Source organism: Helianthus annuus, chromosome 8 (assembly GCF_002127325.2).
Source record: "Helianthus annuus cultivar XRQ/B chromosome 8, HanXRQr2.0-SUNRISE, whole genome shotgun sequence".
NCBI lineage: Eukaryota > Viridiplantae > Streptophyta > Magnoliopsida > Asterales > Asteraceae > Helianthus > Helianthus annuus.
In genome coordinates this window covers 135,678,465-135,695,602 of record NC_035440.2, presented here as the reverse complement: position 1 = coordinate 135,695,602, position 17,138 = coordinate 135,678,465, and the positions used below count along the sequence as shown (strand labels likewise).

General features: G+C 40.1%; 1 protein-coding gene and 1 long non-coding RNA gene across 2 annotated transcripts; both read left to right on the top strand.

The window, feature by feature from the left end:
- Positions 1 to 10,297: 10,297 nt before the first annotated feature.
- Positions 10,298 to 10,677, top strand: LOC110873827. Its single transcript, XR_004865211.1, has 2 exons — positions 10,298 to 10,388; positions 10,480 to 10,677. It is a non-coding gene; the product is annotated as an uncharacterized LOC110873827 (long non-coding RNA).
- Positions 10,678 to 13,640: 2,963 nt separating this feature from the next.
- LOC110871512 (pentatricopeptide repeat-containing protein At1g79540-like) lies at positions 13,641 to 14,279 on the top strand. Its single transcript, XM_022120216.2, has 2 exons — positions 13,641 to 13,947; positions 14,042 to 14,279. Exons 1-2 carry the CDS (start codon positions 13,773 to 13,775, stop codon positions 14,143 to 14,145), a joined length of 279 nt encoding a protein of 92 aa, XP_021975908.1. The 5' UTR covers positions 13,641 to 13,772; the 3' UTR covers positions 14,146 to 14,279.
- Positions 14,280 to 17,138: the final 2,859 nt, after the last annotated feature.

Genomic DNA, 17,138 nt, shown 5'->3' with positions numbered 1-17,138 from the left:
CGTAATTAGGGTTTTCACGATCAAAGGAGAATTGAAAACGTAACTGATGGAATAATAGAATGTAACTGTTTCAATTGTGATTCTTGTTTGTCTGAGTTTAAGTGTTGTTATATGCCCGACTTTAAAACCAATGAAAGGGATCCGAGTTTAATGCCACAACCTTAGATCCGAGTTTGTTAGGATAATAACAAGTCCGACCTTAATTATATATGTTAGATCCGAGTTACAAGTTGTGATGGCCCGAGTTTAGAAACAAGACCTTTGCCCGACCTTTTTATTAGAAAGAGACCCCTTGTCCGAGTTTACTACAAGAGCTCTTGGTCCGAGTTTAATATGATGTTCATGTCCGAGTTTGCTTTTAATGAAAGGCCCGAGCTTATCATACTCATGTAGTCCGAGTTTAATGGGCTTACCTTGGTCCGAGTTTAGGAGGGAGGATGTATGTCCGAGTTTATATGTTATACTTGGTCCGAGTTTAGGGGGAAGGATGTATGTCTGAGTTTCATGGAATTAAGGTGGTCCGAGTTTCTTCAATGAAACTCTTGTCCGAGTTTTAACACCCCACACCCCTACCCGAGTTTAAACACCCTTGTGGTCCGAAATTCTTATGTGTAAGATATGTTGTTCAAGTTTTTGAAACCCCCCTTATGCTATCTGAGTTTTAAACAGGGGAAACCCCCCCCCCCACACTTGTCTGAGTTCTTATGAAGGGCAAGGCCCTGTCTGATGCTGATGTATGTTTAATATGAGGCCATGAAAGTGTAATAACTAATGATTGAATCTGATAATATGTGTATGTCACTTGTCCTTGTCGCAAACTCTACTAAACCTGTCAAGCTTATTAACGATGATAATATGTTAAGTGTGTTATCAGTGGCAACTAGGTTAGCATCCACGTTACATTAAACTGTGCAATCAAAGACACGACGTAGGAATTATGTGAATACGATTAACCGTTTACGTGATGTATGATTCTATATGCGTATAATCGTATGATATTGAATGCAACTGTATGATCCTGCATGCGTGAACATTCTATGTGATATCATCATGTACACAACAAACACACAAGACACAACTGTTTGAATGTCAATGATTTGCAAACCCTAATTGGATGCAAACACTTATATCATATCATGTGCATCATATCCTAGGTCGTGTGTAACGGACTTAGACATCTGATAAACCCTAGAGTGTAGCATACCGAGCAAACCAAGGTGAGTTCACACAGCCAAGGCATGGGGTTCCCAGGGTGGGAATGGGATTTGATTATTTACTGGTACTTATCTATACGGGAATGTAGTGATGTGATTTGATGAACTATTGTACATACTCCACTGTTAGAACTACTACTAGACTAGTAACACTTATTGAACTGATCTTCGCACACCTGCCAAGGGTTGGCCGCGATATTATGACTGACTTCGCACACCTGCCTTTGGAAGGCCGCGAACTGTAATTTACTATTCTTCGCACACCTGCCTGGTAGGCCGCGATACAGGTAAACCTAGTCTAGAATATACGGGATGAACATCCCCCTAATATCTTCGCATACCTGCCTGGGAGGCCGCGATGGAAACTAATACGATACACGACATAACGAATGAACATACTACTACTCACACTATACTATTACTGAACTGTTAACTGTGAACTCGCTCAACTAGTTGTTGATCCTCTGTTACATGCCTTGCAGGACATTAGGTACATATGGAGCTTGCACAGGGAGGAGCAGGTCGTTGTGGAGATTGGATCGTGGATGTTATGTTATACTTACAACACTTGAACTCTTTACATACATTGGATATCATTAATACGCTTCCGCTACTTAAATTATGTTTTGTTGGAACATCAATCGTATTGAATAATTGGTTTACATTTAATATACTTGACATTAACTACATGTTCGATATGATTGGTGGCTTGATCCTGGTCAGACACGCTCCCAAGCGGTGATACTCCGCAGGTGGATTTTGGGGGTGTGACAGATTGGTATCAGAGCCATTGGTTATAGAGAACTTGGTTTTAATATGGGAAAACGTTTTTATTAAAACCAGACTATAACCAGAACAGTGCTCTCAAACGATCCACAACGACGCTTCGCTCCACGTGCAAGACTCGACATACTAGGTAATAAGGTTTATGTTTATTACCTGCTTACTAGAACTGCATAGAACTTTGCTCGTAGTATGCTTACATTACTTTGCTCACTACTTGTTATTGCTTGAGAACACCTATGTGCTTACACTCTTCTGTCATCGCACTATTCGCGAACCTTTCTCATCTATGTTGCCTTTGATGTGAAGATCAATGGCCGGACGTATCAACATGACACAAGCCCAGCTAGAGGCTCTTGTTCAAGCTCAAGTTGCTGCGGCACTTGCAGCTGCTCAAGCAGGTAGTATACTCTGCAGTATAGACACATACACTAGGATCTTTAGATCCTACATTAACTCTCGTATTTAACCTTGTCCTATTCGTACACAATAGGTCAACACGCGCAGCAGCCTGTCTGCACTTTCAAGAACTTCATGGACTGTCGTCCAAATTCCTTCAGTGGCACCGAGGGGGCAGTGGGACTCCTCCATTGGTTTGAGAAGCTAGAGTCAGTATTCGAAATGTGCGAGTGCCCTGAGGCTCGCAAGGTTAAGTATGCAACTGGCACCTTGGAAGGAATAGCGCTGACTTGGTGGAACGCCCAAGTCCAGATCTTAGGGTTGGCAGCTGCTAACGCCACCCCATGGAACGATTTTAAGGAACTAATCAAAAGGGAATATTGTACTCGTGAAGATATTCACAAGTTGGAAGACGAGCTGTATAACTTGAAAATGGTTGGATCAGAGATCGAAGCGTATACTAAACGGTCGAACGAGCTGGCCGTGCTATGCCCAACTATGGTAGACCCACCATACAAGCGTATTGAGATGTATCTCAAGGGTTTGGCGCCAGAGATCCAGAGCCATGTGACATCGGCTAATCTTGATAATATCCAGGCTATTCAGCGCCTTGCTCATCGTATTACAGACCAGGCAGTGGATCAGAACAGGCTGCCAAAACGTGTCAAGGCTACCACTACTGCTGTCACCACTTCTGCTACTCCCAGTGACAACAAGAGGAAATGGGAGGGGGATTCCAGCAAGGGATCAGTTTCCGTTCAGTCTCAGCAGCGCAAGACAAATGACTACCAGAATTCGAGTCAGCAATCATCTGGCAGTCAGGGGCAGGGTGGATATCGGGGAATTCACCCACTGTGTAATAGGTGCAACAGACACCATAGCGGAAGATGTCGCAGGGAACGATGTCAAAGATGCCTCAAGATGGGTCATGAGGCAAAGGATTGTAGAAGCTCTCGACCTGCAAACCAGGATCAGCAACTTCCGCCACCAGTTCCTCAAAACCCGCAGCAGCAGCAACCACAGCGTGGAAACCGGGGATGTTTCCAGTGTGGGGCAGAAGGTCATTACAAACGCGATTGTCCTCAGTTGAACCAGAATCAGAACCACAACAATAACCAGGGCAACGGGAACAACAACAACAACAACAACAACCGGGGAAACAACAACAACAATGGCAACGAGGCAAGAGGTCAAGCTTTCGTGTTAGGACGAGGAGACGCAATGAACGATATTTGAACTTATAACTTATTTTTGGGTTTTCATTATTATGTTTCCGCTACTCGAACAAAGTTTGGTTTGAACATCAATTGTATTGGGTTTTATGAATTATTTTAACTACTATACTTTATGTTTGATGTGATGGATGGTTTGATATTATTGAGCGCACTTGCCGTATTTATGGACCTTATGAACAGGGTGTGCAAACCTTATCTTGACAAGTTCGTCATTGTCTTCATCGACGGCATTCTGATCTACTCCAAGAGTCAGGAGGAGCACGAGCAGCACTTACGTCTTATCTTGGAACTCCTTCGAAAGGAGCAATTGTACGCAAAGTTTTCTAAATGCGACTTCTGGCTTCGTGAAGTCCACTTCTTAGGCCATGTGGTGAACAGGGATGGGATTCATGACAATCCATCCAAGATAGATTCGATCAGGAACAGACCTGCACCGCGTACACCAACGGAAATACGCCAATTCTTGGGTTTGGCGGGGTCTTACAGACGATTCATTAAAGACTTTTCGAAGATCGCGCAGCCGTTTACTATGCTGACACAGAAAGGTGTCACCTACCGTTGGGGAGATTCACAAGAGACCGCTTTTCAGTACTTAAAGGATAGGCTTTGCAGCGCACCTATTCTCTCACTGCCGGGGGGCACAGATGACTTCGTGGTTTATTGTGACGCATCGATACAGGGTCTTGGTTGCGTATTGATGCAACGAGATAAGGCTATTGCTTACGCTTCGCGACAACTCAAGATTCATGAACGGAACTACACGACGCACGATATAGAGCTGGGAGCTGTTGTTTTCGCGCTTAAGATATGGCGACACTACCTGTACGGTACCAGGTGCACGAGTTACACCGATCACAGGAGTCTCGAGCATATTCATAAGCAAAAGGATTTGAACATGCGTCAACGGAGATAGGTGGAACTTCTGAACGACTACGAATGCGCCATCAGGTATCATCCAGGCAAGGCCAATGTTGTGACTGACGCCCTCAGTCGGAAAGACACTCTACCTAGACGCGTACGAGCCCTGCAGCACACTATTCAGACCGGTCTTCCTGCACAGATACGAAATGCTCAGGTAGAAGCATTTAAAACCCGAAAACGTCATGGCTGAAGCCTTACGCGGTTCAAGCAACGAATGGAACAAAAGGAAGACGGCACCTACTGTGTAACGGGACGTATTTGGGTCCCACTCTATGGTGGTTTACGAGAGCTTGTGATGGACGAAGCACACAAGTCTCACTACTCGGTACATCCAGGGTCGGATAAAATGTACCACGATCTCAAAACTACATATTGGTGGCCTAGTATGAAGGCTCACATCGCTACTTACGTCGGCAAGTGCTTGACCTGTGCGAGAGTCAAGACAGAGTACCAGAAACCCTCAGGCCTACTTCAGCAGCCTAAGATACCTCAATGGAAATGGGAAGAGATTTCCATGGATTTTGTTACAGGCCTACCTAGATCCCAGCATGGGAATGATACTATATGGGTGATCGTGGATCGACTCACCAAGTCTGCACACTTCCTGGCTATAAAGGAAACAGATAAGTTCTCCACTCTCGCAGACATCTATCTTAAAGAAGTTGTTTCGAGGCACGGGGTGCCCACCTCGGATCGCGATGCACGATTCACGTCAGAGCTATGGCAAGCGAAGCACGAATATTTCGGTTCACGATTAGACATGAGCACAGCATATCATCCTCAGACGGATGGGCAGTCTGAGTGAACGATCCAGACTCTTGAAGACATGCTTCGAGCATGCGTTATCGATTTCGGCAACGGCTGGGAAAAGCATCTCCCTTTGGTGGAGTTTTCGTATAATAACAGTTATCACACCAGCATACAAGCCGCTCCATTTTAGGCATTGTACGGACGTAAATGCCGGTCACCTCTCTGTTGGACAGAGGTGGGGGATAGTCAGATTACGGGTCCAGAGATTGTAGTGGACGCCACGGAAAAGATTGCACAGATACGACAACGCATGGCGGCAGCACGCGACCGTCAGAAAGCCTACGCGGTCAAGCGTAGCAAGCCTTTGGAATTTCAGGTCGGGGACCGGGTGTTATTAAAAGTCTCACCCTGGAAGGGTGTGGTTCGATTTGGTAAACGAGGCAAATTCAATCCACGGTATGTTGGACCGTTCGAAATCACTGAAAGAATAGGCCCAGTAGCCTACAGACTGAACCTACCAGCTGAACTCGGTGCAGTTCACAATGTATTTCCCGTGTCGAATCTGAAGAAGTGCCTGTCAGATGAGACCCTCATAGTTCCTTTTAAGGAACTCACTATCGACGAGCGGTTGCAGTTCGTCGAGGAGCCAGTTGAAATCACGGACCGGGATGTTAAGGTCCTCAAACACCAGAGAATCCCTCTTGTTCGAGTTCGTTGGAACTCCCGACGTGGCCCAGAGTACACCTGGGAACGCGAAGACCAGATGACAGAAAAGTACCCCAGTTATTTGAAACCAATGCAACCACTACTGAGGCCGAAGCTACTACTACTGAATTTCGGGACGAAATTCCAAATCAACGGGGGGATGATGTGACACCCCAGGAAAACCAGTGAACGATATAACTTACCTAGCTTCCTCAGTGAGTGCGTACCAAATTTCGGGACGAAATTTCTTTTAAGTTGGGGATAATGTGACAACTCGAAATTCCAAGATTCTAATTCGTATCTATTGCACGTTCTTGTTTTGTTTAGTTGTTAATTGTGCAAATAATTGGCTAGGGAATTGTATACGCTTTGGTGCAATAAACCGTAGTGTGTGATTGTACATGGTTATGTGTTAATTGTGAGAAACTTGTTAAATGCATAAACTCAGTGGTGAAACTAGGAAATGGTTATGAGATGGTGTACTTGTGAAAAAATATAACAATAGAGGGTGTAAAGAGTCATTAGTGAAACATAAATAATACTTAACCCTAAATCATTCACTAAACCTCACATCAAGAATCAAAACACGTACCCTCTTATTCTCTAATCCTCTCTACAACCACCTTCTTATCATTCTTGGATTCACAAGTCTTTTGCATCAAGTTGATTTCCAATCCATCTAGAATCGAATCAAGGTAATCGTTTAATCGTTGTTTGTGATTGTTTGATTGTTATTGATCCTTGATTATGTGATGCATGTTAAAAACCCTAGTTCTCCATATATGATAGTTCTGTGGATGTTGATTGAATCATGATTATTGTGAAATAATATGGATCAGTGGTGTAATCGTATGCTTAATGTCAAGATGCTTTGCATGCTATAACTGTTGAATGAATTGGATGAATGATGTTCGTAATTAGGGTTTTCACGATCAAAGGAGAATTGAAAACGTAACTGATGGAATAATAGAATGTAACTGTTTCAATTGTGATTCTTGTTTGTCTGAGTTTAAGTGTTGTTATATGCCCGACTTTAAAACCAATGAAAGGGATCCGAGTTTAATGCCACAACCTTAGATCCGAGTTTGTTAGGATAATAACAAGTCCGACCTTAATTATATATGTTAGATCCGAGTTACAAGTTGTGATGGCCCGAGTTTAGAAACAAGACCTTTGCCCGACCTTTTTATTAGAAAGAGACCCCTTGTCCGAGTTTACTACAAGAGCTCTTGGTCCGAGTTTAATATGATGTTCATGTCCGAGTTTGCTTTTAATGAAAGGCCCGAGCTTATCATACTCATGTAGTCCGAGTTTAATGGGCTTACCTTGGTCCGAGTTTAGGAGGGAGGATGTATGTCCGAGTTTATATGTTATACTTGGTCCGAGTTTAGGGGGAAGGATGTATGTCTGAGTTTCATGGAATTAAGGTGGTCCGAGTTTCTTCAATGAAACTCTTGTCCGAGTTTTAACACCCCACACCCCTACCCGAGTTTAAACACCCTTGTGGTCCGAAATTCTTATGTGTAAGATATGTTGTTCAAGTTTTTGAAACCCCCCTTATGCTATCTGAGTTTTAAACAGGGGAAACCCCCCCCCCCACACTTGTCTGAGTTCTTATGAAGGGCAAGGCCCTGTCTGATGCTGATGTATGTTTAATATGAGGCCATGAAAGTGTAATAACTAATGATTGAATCTGATAAGATGTGTATGTCACTTGTCCTTGTCGCAAACTCTACTAAACCTGTCAAGCTTATTAACGATGATAATATGTTAAGTGTGTTATCAGTGGCAACTAGGTTAGCATCCACGTTACATTAAACTGTGCAATCAAAGACACGACGTAGGAATTATGTGAATACGATTAACCGTTTACGTGATGTATGATTCTATATGCGTATAATCGTATGATATTGAATGCAACTGTATGATCCTGCATGCGTGAACATTCTATGTGATATCATCATGTACACAACAAACACACAAGACACAACTGTTTGAATGTCAATGATTTGCAAACCCTAATTGGATGCAAACACTTATATCATATCATGTGCATCATATCCTAGGTCGTGTGTAACGGACTTAGACATCTGATAAACCCTAGAGTGTAGCATACCGAGCAAACCAAGGTGAGTTCACACAGCCAAGGCATGGGGTTCCCATGGTGGGAATGGGATTTGATTATTTACTGGTACTTATCTATACGGGAACGTAGTGATGTGATTTGATGAACTATTGTACATACTCCACTGTTAGAACTACTACTAGACTAGTAACACTTATTGAACTGATCTTCGCACACCTGCCAAGGGTTGGCCGCGATATTATGACTGACTTCGCACACCTGTCTTTGGAAGGCCGCGAACTGTAATTTACTATTCTTCGCACACCTGCCTGGTAGGCCGCGATACAGGCAAACCTAGTCTAGAATATACGGGATGAACATCCCCCTAATATCTTCGCATACCTGCCTGGGAGGCCGCGATGGAAACTAATACGATACACGACATAACGAATGAACATACTACTACTCACACTATACTATTACTGAACTGTTAACTGTGAACTCGCTCAACTAGTTGTTGATCCTCTGTTACATGCCTTGCAGGACATTAGGTACATATGGAGCTTGCACAGGGAGGAGCAGGTCGTTGTGGAGATTGGATCGTGGATGTTATGTTATACTTACAACACTTGAACTCTTTACATACATTGGATATCATTAATACGCTTCCGCTACTTAAATTATGTTTTGTTGGAACATCAATCGTATTGAATAATTGGTTTACATTTAATATACTTGACATTAACTACATGTTCGATATGATTGGTGGCTTGATCCTGGTCAGACACGCTCCCAAGCGGTGATACTCCGCAGGTGGATTTTGGGGGTGTGACAGATTGGTATCAGAGCCATTGGTTATAGAGAACTTGGTTTTAATATGGGAAAACGTTTTTATTAAAACCAGACTATAACCAGAACAGTGCTCTCAAACGATCCACAACGACGCTTCGCTCCACGTGCAAGACTCGACATACTAGGTAATAAGGTTTATGTTTATTACCTGCTTACTAGAACTGCATAGAACTTTGCTCGTAGTATGCTTACATTACTTTGCTCACTACTTGTTATTGCTTGAGAACACCTATGTGCTTACACTCTTCTGTCATCGCACTATTCGCGAACCTTTCTCATCTATGTTGCCTTTGATGTGAAGATCAATGGCCGGACGTATCAACATGACACAAGCCCAGCTAGAGGCTCTTGTTCAAGCTCAAGTTGCTGCGGCACTTGCAGCTGCTCAAGCAGGTAGTATACTCTGCAGTATAGACACATACACTAGGATCTTTAGATCCTACATTAACTCTCGTATTTAACCTTGTCCTATTCGTACACAATAGGTCAACACGCGCAGCAGCCTGTCTGCACTTTCAAGAACTTCATGGACTGTCGTCCAAATTCCTTCAGTGGCACCGAGGGGGCAGTGGGACTCCTCCATTGGTTTGAGAAGCTAGAGTCAGTATTCGAAATGTGCGAGTGCCCTGAGGCTCGCAAGGTTAAGTATGCAACTGGCACCTTGGAAGGAATAGCGCTGACTTGGTGGAACGCCCAAGTCCAGATCTTAGGGTTGGCAGCTGCTAACGCCACCCCATGGAACGATTTTAAGGAACTAATCAAAAGGGAATATTGTACTCGTGAAGATATTCACAAGTTGGAAGACGAGCTGTATAACTTGAAAATGGTTGGATCAGAGATCGAAGCGTATACTAAACGGTCGAACGAGCTGGCCGTGCTATGCCCAACTATGGTAGACCCACCATACAAGCGTATTGAGATGTATCTCAAGGGTTTGGCGCCAGAGATCCAGAGCCATGTGACATCGGCTAATCTTGATAATATCCAGGCTATTCAGCGCCTTGCTCATCGTATTACAGATCAGGCAGTGGATCAGAACAGGCTGCCAAATAATCCATCGTTAAAAACCGTTTTTTTTAACGAAATTACCTTCTCTTGCGTATTTATAAGCTGAAACGGTAATTAATTTTTTTTTAAATTAATAACATGAGTGGTCAGCCGAGCCACTTGGAGTGGTCAGCCGACCCCCCAAAACCAGCCAAGATAGTTAATGGGAGAGGTTAGCTGAACCACTCCGAAGAGTCAGCCATAAAACTACAGCAGATCCGAAGACTCACTCTTGGACCATGGGGTGGTCAGATGGGATACAAATGGATTTATATGCAACGAGGCTCTATTTTAAAGATAAAGATAAGGGTTTATCACGGATCTGCTGTTAACACCATCGAATTTCATAACCAATGCAGAGAAGGTGAAGGTCGGAAATATGTTTTTGGTACTCCGGGTATCAAGTCATCAGACTTTGTAAGTTTGTAACCAATATAAATTGAATACTGATTGATATCATTGCACATCTGTTTTGCATCTTATCAGAGTTTTGTTTCCAACTATGCAGATTTGCACTGACGGTACTAATGAATATTTGATTTTAATAAGCGGGACTACTGGGAGTAGTAGTCCATTTGGTGGCGTTGAAAATAAAGTAGTTAAATCTATATTCTTTATGACAAATTTGAACGTTTATGGACCCTATGGTAATTATAATAATGGCACTGCCTTCTCGCATGATGTGAAAGACGGGGTGGTTGTAGGATTTCATGGGTGTGCTAGCATAAGTCAGTATTAGTTGTGTTGTGTCACATATGACATAAATACTCCAATAACCACGGTTGACCTATGCACTGTAAAAACTTACCCAAAAAGTAATTTACCCAAAAAAAATAATTGTTTAATGATTGGAATGGGTGTTATTGGGCATTATTCCCACTACGCCACTTTTGCAATAACGCTCAATGATGCCCCTATGCTGACTGGACTGCCACGTGGCAGAAAACGCCCAAGGGTGGGGGCATTATTGCTCAAACCACCGAACCATGGTGAGGCGATGCAAGCTCCTGTTAATCAAAATGCATGGCTTCTACTTATGCGCTCAGAGTGGACATTAGGTTTTTTGAAATTTCATCTATAGTGGATATTAGATTTTACACCAACAATCAACAAATTTTAACTTATTTTGCCCGTTCATATGGGTCAAATAAGTTGAAAGTTGTGATTGTTTTATTCAATTTCTTTTGAATTGTTTTTCACCTTATTACTGATCTGCAGTGTCGTAAAGCCGCTCTAAAGTATTACGATACATATCTTCCTTTTCTTTAATTTTAGGGCAAGGACAAAACAACTGAGGAAAGGAGGATTGCCATTTGCATCTTCGATGATGTGGCAGAGTAGTGTCGTGAAGCCGCTCTAAAGTATTACGATACATATCTTCCTTTTCTTCTCGAAGCGTGTAATGACGAGAGTCCTGATGTTCGACAAGTCAACACGATGAGTCGATGACCAACCAATATCTTATGTCTGATTGTAATTAGACACCCTAATGCTCTTCTGCCTGAAAATCTTATGGCGTATGATAACGCTGTTTCTGCTTTGGGGAAAATATGTCAGTTTTATCGGGATTGTATCGACTCCACTCATGTAAGCGTGTGGTTGGTTTTTTTTGTTTTGTAAAAAAACGTTGCGATTATTATATATGTTAATAGAAATTTATATTCTTAATCAAAACTGATTAATGGTTTTATATGTGTTGTTTGTTTGGCAAATTATTCCTGCATGGTTAAGCTGTTTACCAATTAAAGGAGATCTTATTGAGGCTAAGGTTGTTCACGAACTACTTTGTTCGATGGTGGAAAGGTAAGTGGATACGTAATCTCTTTTCTTGGGTCTCTTTTTATTTTCTATTTCACTTTTATAATCTTTTTGTAGTACTTTTAATAAACCCCGCTCATTGTACTACAGGTCAGACATAGAACTTCTGGGACCCAACAATCAATATGTGCCCAAAATAGTTTCGGTATTTACTGAGGTTAGTTGCGTTCTAATAGTTAGTTCTCTTTCTCAGTTATCTTTTATCAAATGTGCCAACAGGTTAATATGATATTTTTGGTCACTAAAGGGTCAAACAGTAAAATGAAAAGAATCTTTTTAAATGGACGGATGTTAAATTCGATTGAACGGGTCAAAAGTCGTCCAAACTCCAAAGTGTATTTGTAATGCTTTAAGGCTCTTAAGTTATTGAGTAAAGTACACGGATTGTCCTTATGGTTTACCAAAATTTTGGATTTGGTCCCTAACTTTCCAAAAGTACACGGATGGTCCCTAGCCAACAAATCTAAAGGTTTCAGCATGTCCAAGTTAGGGACTAAATGCGTTACAAAGTGCAAATCACAGGGACCATTTGGTTTTAGCATGTCCAAGTTAGGGACTAAATGCGTTACAAAGTGAAAACCGCAGGGACCATCTATGTAACTTTTGGTAAAGTTGGGGACTTAATGCGTCACAAAGTCAAAACACAAGGACCATCCATGTACTTTCGGAAAGCTAGGGACCAAATCCATAATTTTGCTAAGCCACAAGGATCATTTGTGTACTTTACTCTTTGTTATTCACTCAAAGAATTAGACTATTTTTTAAGTAAGAAGGTATTTTTTAACTGTATTTGACACACTAATTGTTTATTAAAAAAAGCTAAAATTTTGGACAAAAAATGTGGATCATTTCGCATTATCCGACCCGTTACCCATCCCACCTGCCTTGCTTGTATGACTACCTTTGTCAACCGTGGTTATTGGAGTATTTATGTCATATGTGACACAACACAACTAATACTGACTTATGTTTACTTTTTGCCTAACCTATGCACTGTAAAAACTTACCTTTGTATCTTTTGGTGTTCAATTTTATAGTTGTATAATATAATATAATATTTTCATTGATTATGAAGGCAATGAGAAATTCCAATCACTGAAACCAAACATATAATTTTACTTTTTATTCTTGTATGTAATAGCACTCGCATTGGATCCTTGATCTCCTTCTCCATACTTTAAATTATGTAGAAGCCATTACTAGCCAGGTACTTCTTTGTGAATTAAGTCAATCCTCCTATTAAACTAACTTAATTTTGTTGGAACTACAACTAAATAGAACACTGTCACTAATTTATGGTGCCGGTGGTTTGTATTGGTTATTTGTAACACCTTAGGGTTACGGCTAGGATTCCAAACAAGGGTCCGTTTCTCCGGCAACCGATGTGAGCAACAACAATCAATGAAGGATATAGAGAACTTGCGAATTGGTATGTTTCATTTTTTTCTACTTCCACATAAAGTTGGAACCGGTTAATGGTTGCTCTTCACTTTTTTGATGCACATTTATCTCATATTGATAAAGTATGCACTTTTGTGTACACCTCTTTGACTCGTTAGATATGAAATATAAATTCAATAGATCAATATATAAGTAAAAGGTCCAAACTGTCACCTTACCTTATACGAGAAGGCTTTGAAGGGATATGAGAAGGTAAAGGACTGTTGCTTCCTTTTTTGATTCGTATTATAAAACTGGTTATCTGCTTAATGCAAGTTGAAATAGTAATTATAACTTTAAGTGTTTGCATAAAGTGATTCTGATTATGCTTATTTGATTATCTAGATGTTGTTGGATATCTACATTGTGCAGATTATTATTTGAGAAGGATGGGTTTGAGCTTGCTTTGAATACTTATAGTTTGTTGATTGACGGGTTGTTTATATGAAAAGGTTTAAAGGTCGTGATATGTTTAAGAAAATGACAGAGCCGACATTGCGCTTGATGGTGTGTTGTATACGATCATGATCTGAGGGTTGCCTGATGAAGGTAGAGTGCATGACGGATAAGCATTTGGTGTTGGATACTCAAGCTTATAATACGTTGATCAAAGGAATTTGTGATGTGGGCCTTTTGGATGAAGCGCACTCACTAAAACTTGAGATTTATGGTGTTGAGGAGTTTCCGGATGCTTGCACTTACACTATTCTTATATCGGGTATGTGTACATATGGGTTAGTGGGAGATGCAGACAAAATGGAAAAATGTGGATGTGTACCTTCTGTTTTGACATTTAATTCTCTTATTGACAGGATTTGTAAATCAGGCGAGCCTCAATAAGCTCATCTTTTGTTTTACACAATGGAATTTTGAAGAAATCTTTCTCTATTTCAAGACTAACCCAATGTTCAGATAGAGTTGTTGATAGTGCAAGCTTGCAAACATTAGTTGTTGAAGAAATATTTTTTTATTTATTTTCTATTTTTATTTTTACAAAATGGTCGTGTAGAAGAAAAAAGACATTTAAAACTTATAATCTATCAAATTATTTAAAAAGCATCCCAAAACGAGATGAAAAGGCCACAAATTGGTCTAAGTTTATTTCTAGAAAGGCAAAATAGACAATAGAGAGGCCTGTGAGATTATTACTTGATATGGATATAAAGTTGCAAGATTTTGATTCAGCAACTGGATTTTGTCAGGAGCGTAAGACAACGAATGAAGCTTTAAGGTTACTTTCTATTTTGAAGGAGTACAATATTAATTTGACACCTCCAAGTTGTATGATGTTGATTAATACGCTTTGTAGAGAAGGGAAATTGAGTTTTGTGGTTGAAGTTTTTATGTTTGCGTTGGTAAAAGGTTTCACCTTGAAACCAAGAATTTGTAACAATTTAATAACTCTTGTGGGTATGATTTGGATAGCTATCTTGATGGCAGTACAAAGTTTCTTTTGATATGTATTGGTAAAATTACCTTTTTTATAGAATTGTATGTTAAATAAAATATATTCAGTCGGTTTATCGTTGGTAGCCTTTTGCATCTAGAACAAATCCTCCAGAAAAAGGTTGTTCTCGAAGCTCTTGATTCATACCACTCATTGCCATTACCAATGCTAGAGGTAACTTAACCAAATAATCCATCTTTTAAGCTTTAAAGAATAAAATCTCGAGTTTAACGTCACAAACTTTGAATTTGTATAATCTTAATGATGTTTTACCAGTGTGCCATGGATGATCTATCGAATATAAGTCTATCTGAGCATCGAGATATTTGTATGTTTAAGGGCGTCTTATTTATTTATTTATTTATTTATTTATTTATTTATTTTTATCTCTAACGGGTAAGACAAATATAATAATGAAGAACAAAACCCCTAAAGTTTGCGCGACAATTTTTGTTCAACTTCCAGGTGAATGAATGTCTTTAAAGTTTTTTTTATTATTATTATAAGTGCATTACAAATTCAGCTAGATGATGTTTACAAATGTCTCCTTAAATTGGAATGGGATGACAACTTACTGCATATTAGGCAACTTATATGTATATTTTAGCGTATATAAATCTAATTTTAAATTGATACACCATGAGTTTTCATATATTCAAGCGCAAAATATAGTGGTATGTTGTGATTTAGTTCCGACATGCTTCATCAATGTTTTATGTTACCTTTTTATTCTAAAGTTTTGTTTGGTGCTTTAATATTTGGTCCAAAAGGTATCTATCTGGCGACCCTTAGACGTGAAGCCTAAGTTTGGAAAGGCCTAGAACAAAAATGATGATCTACATGGGCTTCGATGCCAGTAGATATTATATGTTTGTGTTAAGCCACCCGCGAAACTCGCGGGATCTTAGGCTTTTCATGTATATAAAACAGTAATTAACTCTATTAAGTTAATTACTGTTTCATCCTGTGGTTCGTTAAAAATCACTATTTCAGTCCATTAGTTTAAAAATTGCGATTTCAGTCCATGTGGTTTCACTTTCGTGACCATTTTCAGTCCCTGTGGTTTCACTTTCGTAACCATTTCAATCCATTTATTCTGTAAGTACAGGGACTGAAATGGTTACGAGTTGGACTGAATTGGTAACGAAAGTGAAACCACAAGGACTGAAATCGCAATTTTTAAACTAATGGACTGAAATAGTGATTTTTGACAAACCACAGGGACGAAAACAATAATTAACTCTTTTTAATAATCTAGCAATAGAGCTTTAAATTCTAAGTCGTCCTGATTGGAATTGATAATGTCAGAGGATGAATGCGATAGTGGAGTTAAAGAATACATCATGAAAACATCATGAAGGTTTAGTTGACAAAAACTTAATTTGTAACAAACATTATGTAGATGTACTATTGGGACGTGCTCAACTGTCTCAAAATATTAGGCTTAACAAATCACACTTTAACGCTTCTACGTTTAAATTATTTTATATGTTTAGTTGGTGTTTAGCCACCCGCGAAGCTCGCGGGGTCTTAGGCTAGTTAGCGAATATTCAAAAAACCTGAACCCAAGAAACTCGAACCCGATCAACCCGAACTTTAAATGGTTCGGTTATCGGGTCACTTTTTCCTACCAAAAACCCGAACAACCTGACCCGAAAAACCCGAAACACGAAACCCGAAAAAAAACCTGAACATTTATAATTTTTTTCTTATAAAATTGTTTTGTTTTGGAGTCTTTAATATATGAAATATTAAGTTTTGAGACTTTTAAATATTATAATAGCATGTTGTAAAATAATGTTTGAACTTTGTTGATATTTTTAAAGTAGCAATATGAATTTTTCCTAGACAAAAACCCGAACAAACTAACCCGAAACCCGAAGAAAAAACACGATGAACACCCCTATGTGTGTGTATGTGTTGGTTTTCGGTTCTTTGTAAATGCACCCAATGACTACCATTCTTTCTCTTTTTCAATTAAAGAATACTATTTTTACACATTCTTCGTTACTTTTCTATCTTCTCTACTCACAACCACCATCATCATCATCATCATCATCATACTCAGTAAATCTCACCAATAGCAAAGCAAAGGTAGGGGCTGAAGAGGATAAGATGTAGACAGTCTTACCTCTACCCCGTAGGAATAGAGAGGTTGCTTCCAGTGAGACCCCCGGCTCGATAGTAGTTTTGCATCAGCCTTGGACATAAGGCACATAACACTCAGCAATCGGGACAAAGAGCGATTAAAGCATGTACCCTTTTGTCTTTCAGCTATCAACGCCACCACATGATGCATGATTAACCGTCCTCAACTTTTAATGTTATTTTCATGAAATTAGTAAAATAACATTAAAATTAGTGCAATTTCACTTTTGTCCCCCGATGGCCCACACATATATAGATTATGGGTATGTTTGGCAAAAGTAGCTGGTGGCTGGAAGCTGATAGCTGGTGCTGGA